The sequence below is a fragment of the Coregonus clupeaformis genome, chromosome 8 (assembly GCF_020615455.1).
Source record: "Coregonus clupeaformis isolate EN_2021a chromosome 8, ASM2061545v1, whole genome shotgun sequence".
NCBI classification, from domain to species: domain Eukaryota; kingdom Metazoa; phylum Chordata; class Actinopteri; order Salmoniformes; family Salmonidae; genus Coregonus; species Coregonus clupeaformis.
In genome coordinates this window covers 30,960,502-30,976,829 of record NC_059199.1, presented here as the reverse complement: position 1 = coordinate 30,976,829, position 16,328 = coordinate 30,960,502, and the positions used below count along the sequence as shown (strand labels likewise).

General features: G+C 44.2%; 1 protein-coding gene across 1 annotated transcript in view; it reads left to right on the top strand.

Moving 5' to 3' along the window:
- Positions 1 to 3,527: 3,527 nt before the first annotated feature.
- grin2da (glutamate receptor, ionotropic, N-methyl D-aspartate 2D, a) overlaps positions 3,528 to 16,328 on the top strand; it is a 54,872-nt gene continuing 42,071 nt past the window's right edge. The window contains exons 1-2 of the mRNA XM_041883052.2: positions 3,528 to 3,838; positions 13,870 to 14,477. Coding sequence (XP_041738986.2) covers positions 13,932 to 14,477 — 546 coding nt within the window. The 5' untranslated portion in view covers positions 3,528 to 3,838; positions 13,870 to 13,931. The remainder of the gene's footprint in view (positions 3,839 to 13,869; positions 14,478 to 16,328) is intronic.

The following is a 16,328-nucleotide window of genomic DNA, read 5'->3' as shown; positions in this document are numbered from 1 at the left end:
ATGCTTGGGGTCATTGTCCATTTGGAAGACCCATTTGCGACCAAGCTTTAACTTCCTGACTGATGTCTTGAGATGTTGCTTCAATATATCCACATAATTTCCCTTCCTCATGATGCCATCTATTTTGTGAAGTGCACCAGTCCCTCCTGCAGCAAAGCACCCCCACAGCATGATGCTGCCACCCCCGTGCTTCACGGTTGGGATGGTGTTTTTCGGCTTGCAAGCAACCTGCTTTTTCCTCCAAACATAACAATGGTCATTATGGCCAAACAGTTCTATTTTTGTTTCATCAGACCAGAGGACATTTCTCCAAAAAGTACGATCTTTGTCCCCATGTGCAGTTGCAAACCGTAGTCTGGCTTTTTTATGGCGGTTTTGGAGCAGTGGCTTCTTCCTTGCTGAGTGGCCTTTCAGGTTATGTCAATATAGGACTTGTTTTACTGTGGATAGAGATACTTTTGTACCTGTTTCCTCCAGCATCTTCACAAGGTTCTTTGCTGTTGTTCTGGGATTGATTTGCACCAAAGTACGTTCATCTCTAGGAGACAGAACGCGTCTCCTTCCTGAGCGGTATGACGGCTGCGTGGTCCCATGGTGTTTATACTTGCGTACTGCTGTTTGTACAGATGAACGTGGTACCTTCAGGCGTTTGGAAATTGCTCCCAAGGATGAACAAGACTTGTGGAGGTCTAGAATTCTTTTTCTGAGGTCTTGGCTGATTTATTTAGATTTTTTTTAGTTTGAAGGTAGGCCTTGAAATACATTCACAGGTACACCTCCAATTGACTCAAATTATGTCAATTAGCCTATCAGAAGCTTCTAAAGCCATGACATCATTTTCTGGAATTTTCCAAGCTGTTTAAAGGCAGTGTCAACTTAGTGTATGTAAACTTCTGACCCACTGGAATTGTGATACAGTGAATTATAAGTGAAATAATCTGTCTGTGAACAATTGTTGGAAATATTACTTGTGTCATGCACAAAGTAGATGTCCTAACCGACTTGCCAAAACTTTAGTTTGTTAACAAGAAATTTGTGGAGTGGTTGAAAAATTAGTTTTAATGACTCCAACCTAAGTGTAAGTAAACTTCTGACTTCAACTGTAAACACACATCTTCATTGGTCTTAGCGATGTACACTGACAACAGAGCTCACTGTGAATGCAATGTAAGCTTGTTATAGGAACATTGAGCAAGTTAATGAGCCAGGGAATGAGTGAGTGAAGGAGGGATCTTGCTCTTTTCTCTTAATTGTGTCATTAGTAACAGACATGTTATCAGTGGATGTTTCAATCAAGGATATACGCGCTAAATGCCTAAGTGTATTGCACGTCTCCATTGTTAAGTCTGCAGAGATACTGACATGTCTTGGATGTCTCTGTCTGGGTGCCCCGATTAGATTCCCTTCTCACCAAGCCTGGAAGTTTACGTATCATTCTCCCAATGGTCTGGCAATGTCTCCTGCCAAATTTGCTTGGAGGCTTCCTTCACTTGGCCAAGTTGCAGATATGGATCTACAGGATGTTTGGTGGTGAGAGAGTACTGTGATGATGTTTTTCCTCCTATAATTTTTTTATTCTGTATTGCGACAAGTTTTGTGAAATTTCACCCTAAATACATTTAGATTCAATCTTCTTTTTTTTTTGGGGGATTTTGGGGGGCTTACATTTTGATATTTTGAGAGCAAGGAGTGTCACAAGACTTAAAGTGTTATTTCACTCCAAAATCAAGGTTTGAAAGATGTTTTCAGACCTCCACAATGGGTTAACGTCCCAAGCCATTTGTTTCAGCTATATATCCATTTCCAGGTATATGCACCTCAATCTCTATTTTCATAAACTTTGATTTTGAACCTTGTTAAATAGCAAATTGTATTGTCACTTCACTGTATTCAGTCAAGCTACCATTGAATTTATTCATTTTGCCTCAACTTTCTCTTCCTGTTTTTTTTTGTTGGAAAAACTAAAGGCAATTAACTCCATTGTATTCCCAGTCAGAATGGAGAAAGGGAGAATTCAGACGTTAAATTCCATCATAGACTAAATTAAAAATGTGCTGTCATATTTCTTTGAGAATATTGGTTGCTTTTACTCAATTATTAACAAAGAACTAGGATGCTGCTTTAATTGTATAATCCCAATAGCGAGGCACAGCCTCCAGAAGTGTGCAGAAATACAGTTATTTCTTCATGGCAGCTTTCCAATACAATTTGTCTGTAATTATTCTCTAAGATGAATAGATTTGTTAGCTAAAGAGGATTTGGTTAGCTTTTATCTCCTTTAGGTATTCGTAACACACTCAGAAGCAGTGACTGCACAGACATGATAGTGCTTGTAGAGTATCAAAGCCATATTAGTTTTATATCCACTTGGTATTGTTCCACCTGTGTCAGCTTGTTTCAGATGTTCCTGGATTTGTAATATATTCATGAAAGACTGCTTCAGCCTCCCATCGCTCTCCCTCATCGCAATATTCCTCCTGTTATTATCTCTCTCTCCTATCAACTTCCTGATGAGAGAGGTCAATGCCGTCTTTCAATTACAAAACAATAGGGTAAACAACCAAGATGGGTGTCTATTGTTTTCTGTTCATTAGGGCCTATTTTTTTATATTTAATAGAACTGGTCGGCGGCATGGCAGCTCTATATTTACGAATGAAAACAAGTGGTTTAAACGTGAATGTGGATTCACTTGAAACAAAACAGAGACATAGACACAGAGGCTCACACACACACAGACACACACAGACACACACAGACACACACACACACACACACACACACACACACACACACACACACACTCATACACACGCAAGTGCACACGTCGTACGTCACACACACACACACACACACACACAATGATTACATCAAGAAAAAAGGTGTGTGTGTGCATGGTACAGAGGCACATCTTAGCTTCTTTTCTGCTACAGTCAAAAATGTGATGTCCAGCATAGAGGACAAAATGGCTGGTGCTGAGCAGAAAATATGAAAAAGGGTGAATAAGATTTCATTTTCTGTTATTTCCTATAAGGGCTAATTATAGTACCTACTTTCAGAAGTAGAACAATTGCAAATGCCAGATAAATGCAGACAGGATTACAGTAATTAAATAACACATGATTCTTTATAGGTGTGTCTCTAACATATGCATTATTAAGTTCTTTATCTGTGTGTAATAATTTCAAGTGGCAAAATCCCCTTGCAGTGAAAAAGTTCAGCCGAGAGTTGAATATTATAAACTCACAATGGCAATTATCATGTATTCCCTTAGGACACACATAACCGCAAAGCGCGAGGCTTGAATTATCTTTAGTGTTTTTTTAAGGTAGGCTATAAACTGGCTTCTCTTTTGCTTGGAGAGAGCGAGGAGATGAGGGAGAGGGAGCAGGGAGGAGGAATAGAGGTTTCATATGGGTTTAAGGGGAGGGGAAAATTGAGAGGGAAGGGAGGGAGGGAGAGAGAGAGAGTTCTAATAAATATCTTGATTGCATACTGATACACCACTGAGAGTGTGTATCCACTGAGAGTGTGTATCCACAAGTTTAGCATTCAACACGTGTAGCGGGAGTGATGTAGAGAGAGGTTGCTAGGTGACGAGGCGTATATACTGAATTTTAACAAAATAACTGGTGAGAGGGGAAAGAGGGAGGAAGAGAGGTAGTCAGCAACATGTAGGCTCGCTGAGTAAAGAAAAGGAAGACACTGTGTATCGGTGCAACATTTTAATATATTGGCTACACAACGGGAGATAACCCGCAGGATATGGCCAGAAGAGGAATGGGTGTATTGTGGATGGAGAGACGAGGGGAGAAGAGAGTGTCGGGCTCCTGAAAAACAGTGAGTATTTTCTCCTTGCTGTGAGGTTGATATGTTTAGGTTTTCTTTAAGAAGTGTTCCAAGATTTGCCCTTCAAATGTTGCTGAATGTTATGCACGAGGACCAGAATAGTGGCGTAGCGTTTCTCGAGGCTATATATGTGTCGTATGGGTAGCTAGTTTGATGGATAGGCGACAACCGGCCGCTGCGCGAGACTTTGACCCCTCTGTCATTGATGCGCGTGCACACTCCAAGAGCTCTGACTATTTCAAGACTCACACTGCACATGCATAGCCTACTGTATATACACACACTGGCACGAGCTTTTTTTCACACACACACACACACACACACACACACACACACACACACACACACACGTTCTGAGACACCACACATAACTTACATTAGTGATGAAAGAAATGTGTACCTTTCTTATCTCACCAAAATCCGCATGTGTATCTGGGTACATTACCATTCGCCATTAGTATGCCATGTCGGCCACATTGCCTTCATTTGAAGCCGGTTTATGCGCATGTGGGCATTTGTCCTTAATTTGTCTTCTTGTCCATGGAGAACACTTTGTAGCCTTTTCCCTGCCACATCTCCTGGTATTTGCCCAAGACAGCGTTCAGATGTTGAATCAATCCTTGAGCTTTCTGTATGTACCCAATACCCATCTGTCAGCTGTGCTCCCCCACTATGTGTAAATCCATTGGAAGACAGCTCTTTGAATTGCAATTCTGAACTGTGCACAAGGTAATTTGCTCTGATCTTATCAAAATTATTTAGGCAAACTATCCCACTTGCACTAATGTTGTGTGTATTTCAGTGGAGGCTCCTCAGAGGAGGAAGGGGAGGACCATCCTCCTCAGTGAATTTCATAAAAATAAAAATTGTGAAACATTAAAAAGTTATCATTTTTATATAAAACTATACTAAATGTATTCACATGTCACCAAATGATTGATTAAAATGCACTGTTTTGCAATGAAGGTCTACAGCAGCACTCTGTAGGGTAACACCATGGTGTAGCCAGAGGACAGCTAGCTTCTGTCCTTCTCTGGGTACATTGACTTCAATACAAAACCTAGGAGGCTCATGGGTCTCACCCCCTTCCATAGACTTACACAGTAATTATGACAACTTCTGGGGGACGTCCTCCAACCTATCAGAGTTCTTGCAGCATGAGCTGACATGTTGTCCACCCAATTAAAGGGTTAATGAATGAATCTAGTACTGAAAGCATACGCTACAGCTAGCTAGCACTGCAGTGCATAAAATGTGGTGAGTAGTTGACTCAAAGAGAGAGAAATAGAGAGAGAGAGAGAGAGAGCGCGAGAGCTAGCTAGCTAGCTATATTTCGTATTACAGTGTATTCGGAATGTATTCAGACCCCTTCACTTTTTCCACATTTTAATATGTTACAGCCTTATTCTAAAATTGATTAAATTGCCCCCCCTCCCCCTTCATTAATGTACACACAATACCTCATAATGACAAAGCAAAAACTATTTTTTACACTTTTCTGCAAATTTATTAAAAATACAAAACTGAAATATCACATTTAAATAAGTATTCAGACCCTTTACTCAGTACTTTGTTAAAGCACCTTTGGCAGTGATTACAGCCTTGAGTCTTTTTGGGTATGACGCTACAAGCTTGGCACACCTGTATTTGGGAAGTTTCTTCCATTCTTCTCTGCAGATCCTTTCAAGCTCTGTCAGGTTGGATGGGGAGTGTCGCTGCACAGCTATTTTCAGGTCTCTCCAGAGATGTTCGATCGGGTTCAAGTCCGGGCTCTGGCTGGGCCACTCAAGGACATACAGAGACTTGTTCCGAAGCCACTCCTGCATTGTCTTGGCTGTGTGCATATGGTCGTTGTCCTGTTGGAAGGTGAACCTTCGCCCAAGTCTGAGGTCCTGAGCACTCTGGAGCAGGTTTTCATCAAGGATCTCTTTGTACTTTGCTCCGTTCTTCTTTCCCTCGATCCTAACTAGTCTCCCAGTCCCAGCTGCTGAAAAACATCCCCACAGCATGATGCTGCCACCACCATGCTTCACCGTAGGGATGGTGCCAGGATGGATTACAGTTATACTATTCCAGGTATTCCTTAAAGAGGTAGGGTTTCAAGTGTCTCCGGAAGGTGGTCAGTGACTCCGCTGTCCTGGCGTCATGGGGGAGCTTGTTCCACCATTGGGGTGCCAGAGCAGCGAATAGCTTTGACTGGGCTGAGCGGGAACTGTGCTTCCGTAGAGGTAGGGGGGCTAGCAGGCCAGAGGTGGATGAACGTAGTGCCCTCGTTTGGGTGTAGGGTCTGATCAGAGCCTGAAGGTAAGGGGGTGCCGTTCCCCTCACAGCTCCGTAGGCAAGCACCATGGTTTTGTAGTAGATGCAAGCTTCAACTGGAAGCCAGTGGAGTGTGCGGAGGAGCGGGGTGACATGAGAGAACTTGGGAAGGTTGAACACCAGATGGGCTGCAGCGTTCTGGATAAGTTGTAGGGGTTTAATGGCACAGGCAGGGAGCCCAGCCAACAGCGAGTTGCAGTAATCCAGACGGGAGATGACAAGTGCCTGGATTAGGACCTGTGCCGCTTTCTGTGTAAGGTAGGGTCGATGTTACATTGAGCTGGGTGAATGGAATATGAATGACAGTCATCCAATATGCTGTAATAGAAATAAGGCCATGCTCATTAAAAAAATAATCATCCTCCCTCATCATAAACGGCACCGACCGCCACTGGTGTATATTTAGTAAATACTTGACAAGTAGGCTAGTGGCATGTTTAAATAATATTTGCATCCTTAAACGGTCCATGGGTACACTCTGATTCTTGTGAAAAACAATATTGTAGGCCTTTTATTTCTATCCTAGAGCAAGTTGAAACATGTTTTTCATTGATCATTTTGTAATAGATAGCCTTGAAGGGACACTCTCCATGTTTGGGGTTCTCAAGTGCTTGACAGCATGGAATCTTGACTGTAGCCTGAAAACTCATTGTTCAGTTGATGACACTGTACTCGACATGTTTTCTTTTGTTAGTTATTCTGGACATGTGTGCATGAAAGCGGGTGGGATTTGCTATTGGACTATAATGGACCTAGTTTCACATGTCATCGATTTTCACACACACAATGTGTAACAGGCCATACAGTCTAATTTAGAAACCGATTGTGGAACTAGGCCTAATCCAAAATGCTCCATTTGATCCATTTAATCCGGGAAGGATGTTGAAACACATCTTACCTAACTGATATCATGGCCTCTGAATGACTTAGGCTAAGTAATCCCAGAGGAACCCCTTTCTGGAGAGAACCAAATCCGACAATGACAGACCGAAGTCACTCAGGGAAGGCTTCTTTCAGACAGTTGTTTCAGCTCTGAGTAACTCTCGACTTGTTGAGACTTGTCCCAGTAAATCCCCAGACTAATGTGACACTCAGAAGTTCAGGTCCACTGAGTAGGAGACAGAGGAGGAAGAGGAGGATGGCTGCACCTGTTGTGTTACCTGAGGATTCAGCTCTGTGCTTCCAACTTCCAGGCAGGGGTGGGTTGTGTTCATTAGGGCACACAACAGAAAACATTTCAAGCAACAGAAAACGAAAGTCCAGGTAGTTCCTTCCTGTTTCAGTCTGTTTTCTTCCATTTGGTGCCTAATCAACACAAACTCTACAGCAGACAAGGAAAAGAAAGCAGGATGTCCTTTCATATTGAGTACACCTTTACAAAAGTGATTCTTCGTCCCTGAGAATTGCACTCAGTCTGAGGTGTTTCATTGAGTCACTTGTGTATGAATGAATGGTTGCTGGCTGCATGACGTTGTGAGCTATGTTAGTGGGGGCCTTGGACTGAAATCACCTGTTCTGCTTAGCGGGGGAAAGGAGGCCATTTTAGCTTAACCTTATTTAGAGACAAGCCAAGTGGCACTGGCTTTCCTCAATGGTGATGGTGGTCAATGTGCTGGTTGGTTTGGCTACACCCAGGGGACCCACCATGAGACTTTCTCAGCTTTCCTGACTGAAAAAATGGATTAAGCCTTCGATCCAACTTAACGTCAAAATAGTGAGCTGGAGGTGGGGGCTGCCACAAGGTCGCATCCAAAGACGACCGCCTGAACGTACGTGACAGAATTACGTGATCGGAACCTCACCTTCGACTCACCAAGACCCTGTTTGAAGGCCACTCCGAAACTTCTGAACCACATCTTCATTCCAAATGCTCTATTGTCTCTGTTTGGATTAGCCTAGCTAGGTCTGCTACATAGCCTAGTCAGTTAGCCTACAGTAGGCTAAAGGTAGGCCTAAAGGCTATCATTCTCAGTATCAGAGCACATTGACCAAAGAAGGCGCCCTCTCAATTAACACAAGCCTATCTGGGAGCCAATATATCTAATGTTCAAATTAACTTTCAAAATTCATTAATGCTCCTTTTCTGTTTTTATCGGCTGTGTGTTGTTTGGCAGGTCATAAATAATTTAAGACTTTGCAATGATAACCAACTCAAGCTTCTTGCCTCTGTGACTCACTGAACTGGTGTTTAGTGGTGCCTCTTGTATCACTGTTTGCATATTTACAGTGCAGCCAGCCAGTGTCTATCCATTGCAGATAGGCCTGTCGTATATTATGGCTATAGTGTAGGTGTTGCAATCTCTATTCTACTTATAAAGCACAAAACCTGATAATGTCCCACGATAATGAACTACACAATGTCGTCCCACGATAATGAACTACACAATGTCTGTGAATTAATAATTGTCCTTTACTGTGAGCTGTGCACTCTTTCCAATGTCTTCAGGTTAAATACATATCTATAGGATGTCGTCTTGATCTAATGCATTCAGGGGATCATATAACCTTGGTTATTATTGATTTTCTTTTTCTCTTTTTAGGCTTGGGCAAACAGTTTGGTATGGAGGGACTCTATACCTGACGATGGTGGGGCTGATACTGTCTAAATAATACTAGCTATAATAGTTGTTGAGAACACTGTGGAACAGATTTGTTTGTTTTCTGTTAACATTGCGTTTTAGTCAGGTTGTAAATTCCGTCTCCCTTATGGTAGAGAGCTAACATTTGACTAACGGCATTGATCATAAATCCCCTTCGTCCAAATGTAAATTGACATTTCATTTGCACACTTTGGCTTGATGAAGTCACTGCTTTGACCTGCTAGGCCACATCCTCTTGTACCAGTACAACTGGAAATGTCTGTCTTCATTTCGCTTCCTCTGAGGAGAGCAATTGAGCTTTAGTCAGCTACTCTACGACACTGACCAACACAAATGATTACACATCTCGCATCAGCTGTGTTTTTGTATTTCTTTCTTAGTCAGTTCTACTGACAGGCAGGTTTATTGGTCAGTTGCTTGATTGGCAGCTGGTTGGGTGAGTCTGACAGAGCCGATTAATACCGTTTGATGAATACGTCTGTGGACCTTTTTCACAGAGGCAGGTTTTTGGCTCAAAACCCAGTACAGTATGTTCAGTACATGTCTAGGAATAGAGAGAGAGAGAGACCGAGAGAGCGAGGGAGCTGAATGAGGCATTAGAGAAAGACAATTTATAGAGACTGAAATATAGAGTTGATGTGTGTGTGTTGTCTCTGGTATAGATTTTTTTATTCTTCTCTATTGTTCTATTGTTTATCCCAGGCGTATTTCCCCTGCAATAGGTGTGTTTGTGTGCAGACCCTGCCAATTTCTTTGTCTCTGTTTACCTTCAACAACTTTAATTCCACCTTAGCACCAAACCACAAAATCACAGCCAAGGCATTTTACATACTTATATCTGAAATAAATAGGCCTACTGTCAGACATGGATTTAATAAAGCTGGTCATAAAGCTTTGTGTAACAATAAGGCCAGTCTTTGGGGGTTTCCATTGTGCCCGGGAATGCAACAGGTCGTTAATCTTTGGTGGCACTGCATGGGGCATGTAGATAGGCACCTTTGCCGGTTCCTTATTGTGGCGTGACAACCGAGATCCCCCCACCCACCCACCCACCATCCTTGGTCTGTCCTCATGTCTCTCCTTCATCTTACCCACCTCCCCTTCCACCCCTCTCGCTCTCTCACTGCCCGTTTTTACCCTTCCTTCTTCCCCTGTAATTTCCTGAAAAAATATATCCCATCATAGACGAAATACATCCCTCTGTCTCCTCTGCCCCATTACCCATAACTCCCTTCACCAGCTTCTCTTTAAATCTAATGAAGGTAATGTTTATAAAAACATTGTTAGCAAGGTCACTGGCTAGCCTGTTGATTACTTATTTGCAGAGAGAGCAGACGCTGTTAAATACCTCTGTGCTTCCTCCTCGGTGTTGTGTGCTGAGCCGAGCAGGCCTGCATTAATTCATTCCTTCCCCTCCCACCATCCATAGCCGCAGCATATGGGAAATGAAGAATGTCACCAATGACCCTCAGCAAATGCAATGTGATATGTATTTTTAGAGTAGCAATTATTTATGTAAATAATATTGCTCCTTTGTATGCAGAGTGCTATGGGGCAAGGTTTGTTCCCAGTACAATTTCCACCACCAAATTACTTTCATGCAAAGAGGATGCATGAGGTAATGCATCACATCCCCAATAAATTGGAATGCGATATTCCTCATTTTCAACCACAAAATCAGTAGGAAATTATAAATATTGCTTCTTGTGTGTCCTTATTTGGTGCAAAATTGAAAGAGAAATACTAGTGCGTAAAGTAATGATTGTATTTCATCCAGGCAAATCCTTTATGCCATTTATCTTAACTACTTAAAGTAGCGTTGCATAACTAACTGCTGTGCTCAGTGTGAGGGAATTGGAGTATATTTGTTGTTAAAGAAAAATAGGTACGTTTACGTGTTTAAAGCTCAAGGAGCCCTGTATCTGTTCAGTTGTTCTCCTGGGACTTCCTTGGAAACAAGACAGATCACCTCAAGGGGATTTATTTTATTTTATATATATATATATATATATAGATATAGAAATAGAACAAGATAAATATAGTAACCGCCAGTCTGAATGACAATGTACATATTACAAGTGCATCGACCTGTACCTACAGTAGATGTTGTAGCAGGAGGAAGACATCTTTAACTGCGTGAAATTCCATTTCTGTCAGACATGGTGTCACGGAGTGCCTTGAAAAGCAGTTTGCTTTGACAAAATTGAATTTCATCTTACTCTGTGTGAGTGTGTATAAGATTGTGTGTGTATGAGGGTGTGTGTGTGTTTGCGTGTGAGAGCGTGTGTTTGTGTGGGTGAATGTCCTTATGTGTGTCAGGGGGCTAGTCAAGTCATCTGTACACTTATTAGGTAGGGCCCTGACTTTTGGGTCATGAGATGTTTTGAGCACACGTGACAGCCCATTACACTCCTGTTAATGGTGTCTCTGTGTGCTACAGCGCCAGCGGATGCCATTTGGAGTAAGACAGGGACAGACAGTTCCTCATAACCCTCGTGCTGCTCTGGACAAGAGCAGAAAGTCTGGCAACACTTAGACGGCCATAAAGCTCTGCCCCTCTGTTTCCTTCATGGTCAGTGCAGTTACTAATGGCTATCGGTTATCCCGTTCTCTCCGGAGAGCGTTTTGAGCTGACCATGCTATATGATCTTCACAGAAGATTCCTGTTGGAGATGAACATGCAATACGACCGTCACACAAGATGCAGGGGCTTTTAGAGGGGAAATATGAGGACATCTATTCATGTTGTAAAACCCATTAGGACTATAAACCGTTGACAACCAAGACAAATAGATATGGTGAGGAGTTCAAGGATGTAAAGCCTGTATGCTAATGCCTGGATAGGTAACGTCGCTACAGAGTTCTTACAGCTGAAACTGCTTATGCCAGCCAGGATATGCATTATCCATTCATGCAGTTGTATGTTGTACAGCAACCTATGGGGAGCCACAGCGTACAGCAACTCAGACCTGTACTCTGAACCACTAAGCATCTTCTCCCAACGCCATTTCCCTAACCACTATACCACTCTACGGCCATGATACCGCAGGGCCCATTTAACATAGGCAACAAACAATGCACTCCATGCCAGGGGAAGACCATAAAACTCCTGTATATGAGAGCTCTGGGGTGTGACAACACAAGCTGAGTGGTGTTAGGGCCAGCGGATGGAATGCTAGCCTGGAATGATTGATCCGGAACCTGTACGTATGGTCTGTAGTGTGGTTTGTACTGGATTTAGCCGTATGCCCTTCGAACTGAGTACAGAACCTGTGTCTGTACTGGGGTGGACTGGTTTCATATGGTTTGAACTGGATTAATCCCTATGCCCTGCGGACTGAGTACAGAACCTGTGTGGTTTGTACTGGTTTCATAAGGTCTGTATTGGTTTACTACGGTGTGTACTGGACTCAGCCGCATGACCTTCTGGCTGGGCCGGGGAAACATATTTAAGAGTCTTTCTCCCTGTGAAAAATGGTGAGGCCGTTAGGTTTCATGGCAGGTTCTGCCCATAGGCTTAACTGGGGTAGGGAGTAGTAATATCCAACTGAATTATGCAACAGGCCGGGTTCGGGTGAGCCATTTTTCACTCATTCGGGCCGAGGTCTGGGTCTGTCTGAATGGTATATTGAGGGTAGTGTTAAATATTTCTCTTTCTACCCTCCCTCTACTACTGTCCCCTAGACACAGTATATCCTCTAGCTGTACTTTATTGCCTTCTCTTTCACTTTCCAGCCACTGTGGCTATCTGGCTCACAGGCTCACTCCTATATTTGCTCTCTCTATTCCACGACAGCTACAGTTTATTTTTGTTTGTCCCCCCTTTCCCCCAAAATCGATCACATCATTGTGATCCCCCTCTTTTTATGCATTTCTTCCTCAGATGATGACTCTGCATCAAAAGGAGGGTCGTGAAAATGGAATTAGATAGAGAGAGAGTGAGAGAACGAGGCAGAAAGAAGCTGTTGGTTTGGGGGAGTGAAGAGAGCATTACGTCAGCAAGCCTTCTGGTTCAAAGCAATGACATTAGCCACGGACGCTAGGAGAATAAACGGGCAATATGAGACGGAGTGACAGATACTGATTGTGTATGCACGTTGCTCTGTGTGTTAGTGATCTGGAGAGAGTGTTTTTTTCGACTGTGTGTATTTGTGTGTGCCCCGAGGAGAGAGGGAGGGTTAATTAAAGAGAGTGAATGGAAGGGGGGGATGAGAAGGAGGGGGGGGGTGGCGTGGGGGTTGGCACGCTAAGCGACTTCAAAATGATTAATTGAGTGTTCGTTGCTTTACATCTCCTTACATTTTGTGTACAGTCCCATAGCCTGATTCGACTGCACAGAGCATTTTCCCACCTCAAACACAATTGTTTATAAAAACGTGCATACACACCTACCTCGACTAAACTATTCACCCCTCCCCAGTTTTATTTGTATTGTGATTTAGCCCGGTCCATTTAGATGTACAGTACCCGTTGGTGGTTTATGGCTGCAAAGATCTATAGCTTAGCTTCAAAGCTCTCCAATGGTGTGGGACCGAACCATGAATCAGCTCCTGGGGTAATGAATTCTGATGTCCTGTAAGGGGGAGGGTTGAGTTCAAGGGGTGAGCACTCCTACTATAGTTCCTAAGCAGTGAGCTTATGTTCCTCTATAGTTCACTGTACTTGGCTCTGCACTTACACTGACCTTAATTGATGTTGATCGATCATATGGTAGGGGATGCAGGACCCCCCTTCTCATTTCATCCACCCCCCTGTCTAGCACAATCTCTCTGCCCCACTGCGACTTACTCTCTCTCTCTCTCTCTCTCTCTCTCTCTCTCTCTCTCTCTCTCTCTCTCTCTCTCTCTCTCTCTCTCTCTCTCTCTCTCTCTCTCTCTCTCTCTCTCTCTCACACACACTCCTTCTCTCCCCTTCCCTGTTGAAAACTGCTCTTTGTAGATGAGGCTCAATGACGCCCCTTTTCCCATTACGCCTACCCCCCCTCTCTTCCACTTGATTGTTTTTCAATAGTATCCCTCACCACTGCAGCTCCTACTTACTTCTATGCGTATCATTGCTCCTCTCCTCACTAACCTGTACTTTCTTCTCGTCTCTCCACTTCAGGTCCCTCTTCGCCTGTGAACCGCCGCCGCTCCGCCCACCAAACTACGCCCCCTCCCTCCCCCATGGCGGCCAAGCCCGCCCTCTCCCTCCTGTTGGCCGTGCTGGCCTGCACGGGGCCCGCCCGCTCCTCCCCTCCCCTCCTGCTCCGCCCCCGGGAGAGAGAGAGGGACTTGGGCGTAGTCAACATCGCTGTGGTCCACTCGGGCTCCTCCCTGCTCCCGGAGACGGCCGCTGCTGGGGGAACGGGCGCCACGGGCGGGCCTGGGGGGCCTCAGGGAAGGGGGGCCTCATCGTCATTGGCTACGGTGGCGGCGTCCACGCCGCTGGCGTCTGCGTCGGTGGCTCTGGTGGGCGACAGCGTGATGACGCAGTATGGCCCGGCCAACGTGATATACCTGACGGTGAACGAGAGCAGCCCGGCGAGCCTTCTGCTGCAGCTGTGTGAACTGCTGGCGACCACACCGCTCCAGGGCCTGGTGTTCGAGGACGAGAGGCCCCCACCACCCAACCAGGCTCCCCTGGCCCCCATGATGGAGTTTGTCTCGGCCCAGACCGGAGTGCCCGTTGTGGCTGTGGGAGGAGGGGCCGGCCTGGGCAGGGAGCCACAGGTAACTACCTGGCTGTGACCTTTCCATTTTTAATGGACTTCAAGTAATCAATCAGTCTGTCGTGGCAGAATTATTGCATTTTCCAGAACAAGTCCTAAGTTACTGTGTGTTTGAAGCCTCATCTTACCCAGTGGGCAGAATTTGGCTTCTTCATTTTCTGGTTGTAAACTGGGTTTCTGGTTGAGAAGACGTCATGAAATCAGATTGCAACCAACTGGTCTCTGTTACAACCAGGTAAAGATGTATTTTTCAAGACATCATGGGAAAGACGTTGTATTTTGGTTGTTATCTGGTTGCAAAAAAAAAAATCACAAAACGTCCCCCTTATACAACTAGTATGATGACGTCATCTTTTCAACAATTGTTGCCCGCTGTATACAGTGTGGTCTGAGTAGGAGAACACTACTTCAGGCCTCGAGGGCCGCAGTCCTGCTGCTTTTTGTGTCTGCCTGGTACTTACTATAATTGAACAATTAATGTCACTGATTGCTGGGAGGGTTCAACACTTGTTTTACAAAGGTCAAAATCAGCCACTGATGAAACAGACAACAGAGAGAGTGGCCCTCGAGGAGTTGTGCAACCCTACCTTTAGAGACTCTCTCAATGGCATATCCTGTCTAAGTGTACTTACAGTGCCTTGCAAAAGTATTCATCCCCCTTGGCGTTTTATTTTGATGCATTACAACCTGTAATTTAAATAGTTTTTATTTGGATTTCATGTAATGGACATACACAAAATAGTCCAAATTGGTGAAGTGAAAAAAAATGCGAAAAAATAAATAATGGAAAAGTGGTATGTATTTACCCCCTTTGCTATGAATTCCCTAATTAAGATCTGGTGCAACCAATTACCTTCAGAAGTCACATAATTAGTTAAATAAAGTCCACCTGTGTGCAATCTAAGTGTCACATGATCTGTCACATAATCTCAGTATATATACACCTGTTCTGAATGGCCCCAGAGTATGCAACACCACTAAGCAAGGGGCACCACCAAGCAAGCAGCACCATGAAGACCAAGGAGCTCTCCAAACAGGTCAGGGATGGGTTATAAAAAATATCCGAAACTTTGAACATCCAACGGAGCATCATTAAATCCATTATTAAAAAATGGAAAGAATCTGGCACCACAACAAACCTGCCAAGAGAGGGCCGCCCACCAAAACTCACGGCCCAGGCAAGGAGGGCATTAATCAGAGAGGCAACAAAGAGGCCGCAGCTAACCCTGAAGGAGCTGCAAAGCTCCACATCGGAGATTGGAGTATCTGTCCATAGGACCACTTTAAGCCGTACACTCCACAGAGCTGGGCTTTACGGAAGAGTGGCCAGAAAAAAGCCATTACTTCAAGAAAAAAATAAGAAAACACGTTTGGTGTTCGCCAAAAGGCATGTGGGAGACCCCCCAAACATATGGAAGAAGGTACTCTGGTCAGATGAGACTAAAATTGAGCTTTTTGGCCATCTAGGAAAACACTATGTCTGGCGCAAACCTAACACCTCTCATCACCCCGAGAACACCATCCCCACTGTGAAGCATGGTGGTGGCAGCATCATGCTGTGGGGATGTTTTTCATCGGCAGGGACTGGTCAGAATTGAAGGAATGATGGATTGCGCTAAATACAGGGAAATTCTTGAGGGAAACCTGTTTCAGTCTTCCAGAGATTTGAGACTGGGACAGAGGTTCACCTTTCAGCAGGACAATGACCCTAAGCATACTGCTAAAGCCACACTTGAGTGGTTTAAGGGGAAACATTTAAATGTCTTGGAATAGCCAAGTCAAAGCCCAGACCTCAATCCAATTGAGAATCTGTGGTATGACTTAAAGATTGCGGTACACCAGCGGAACCCAT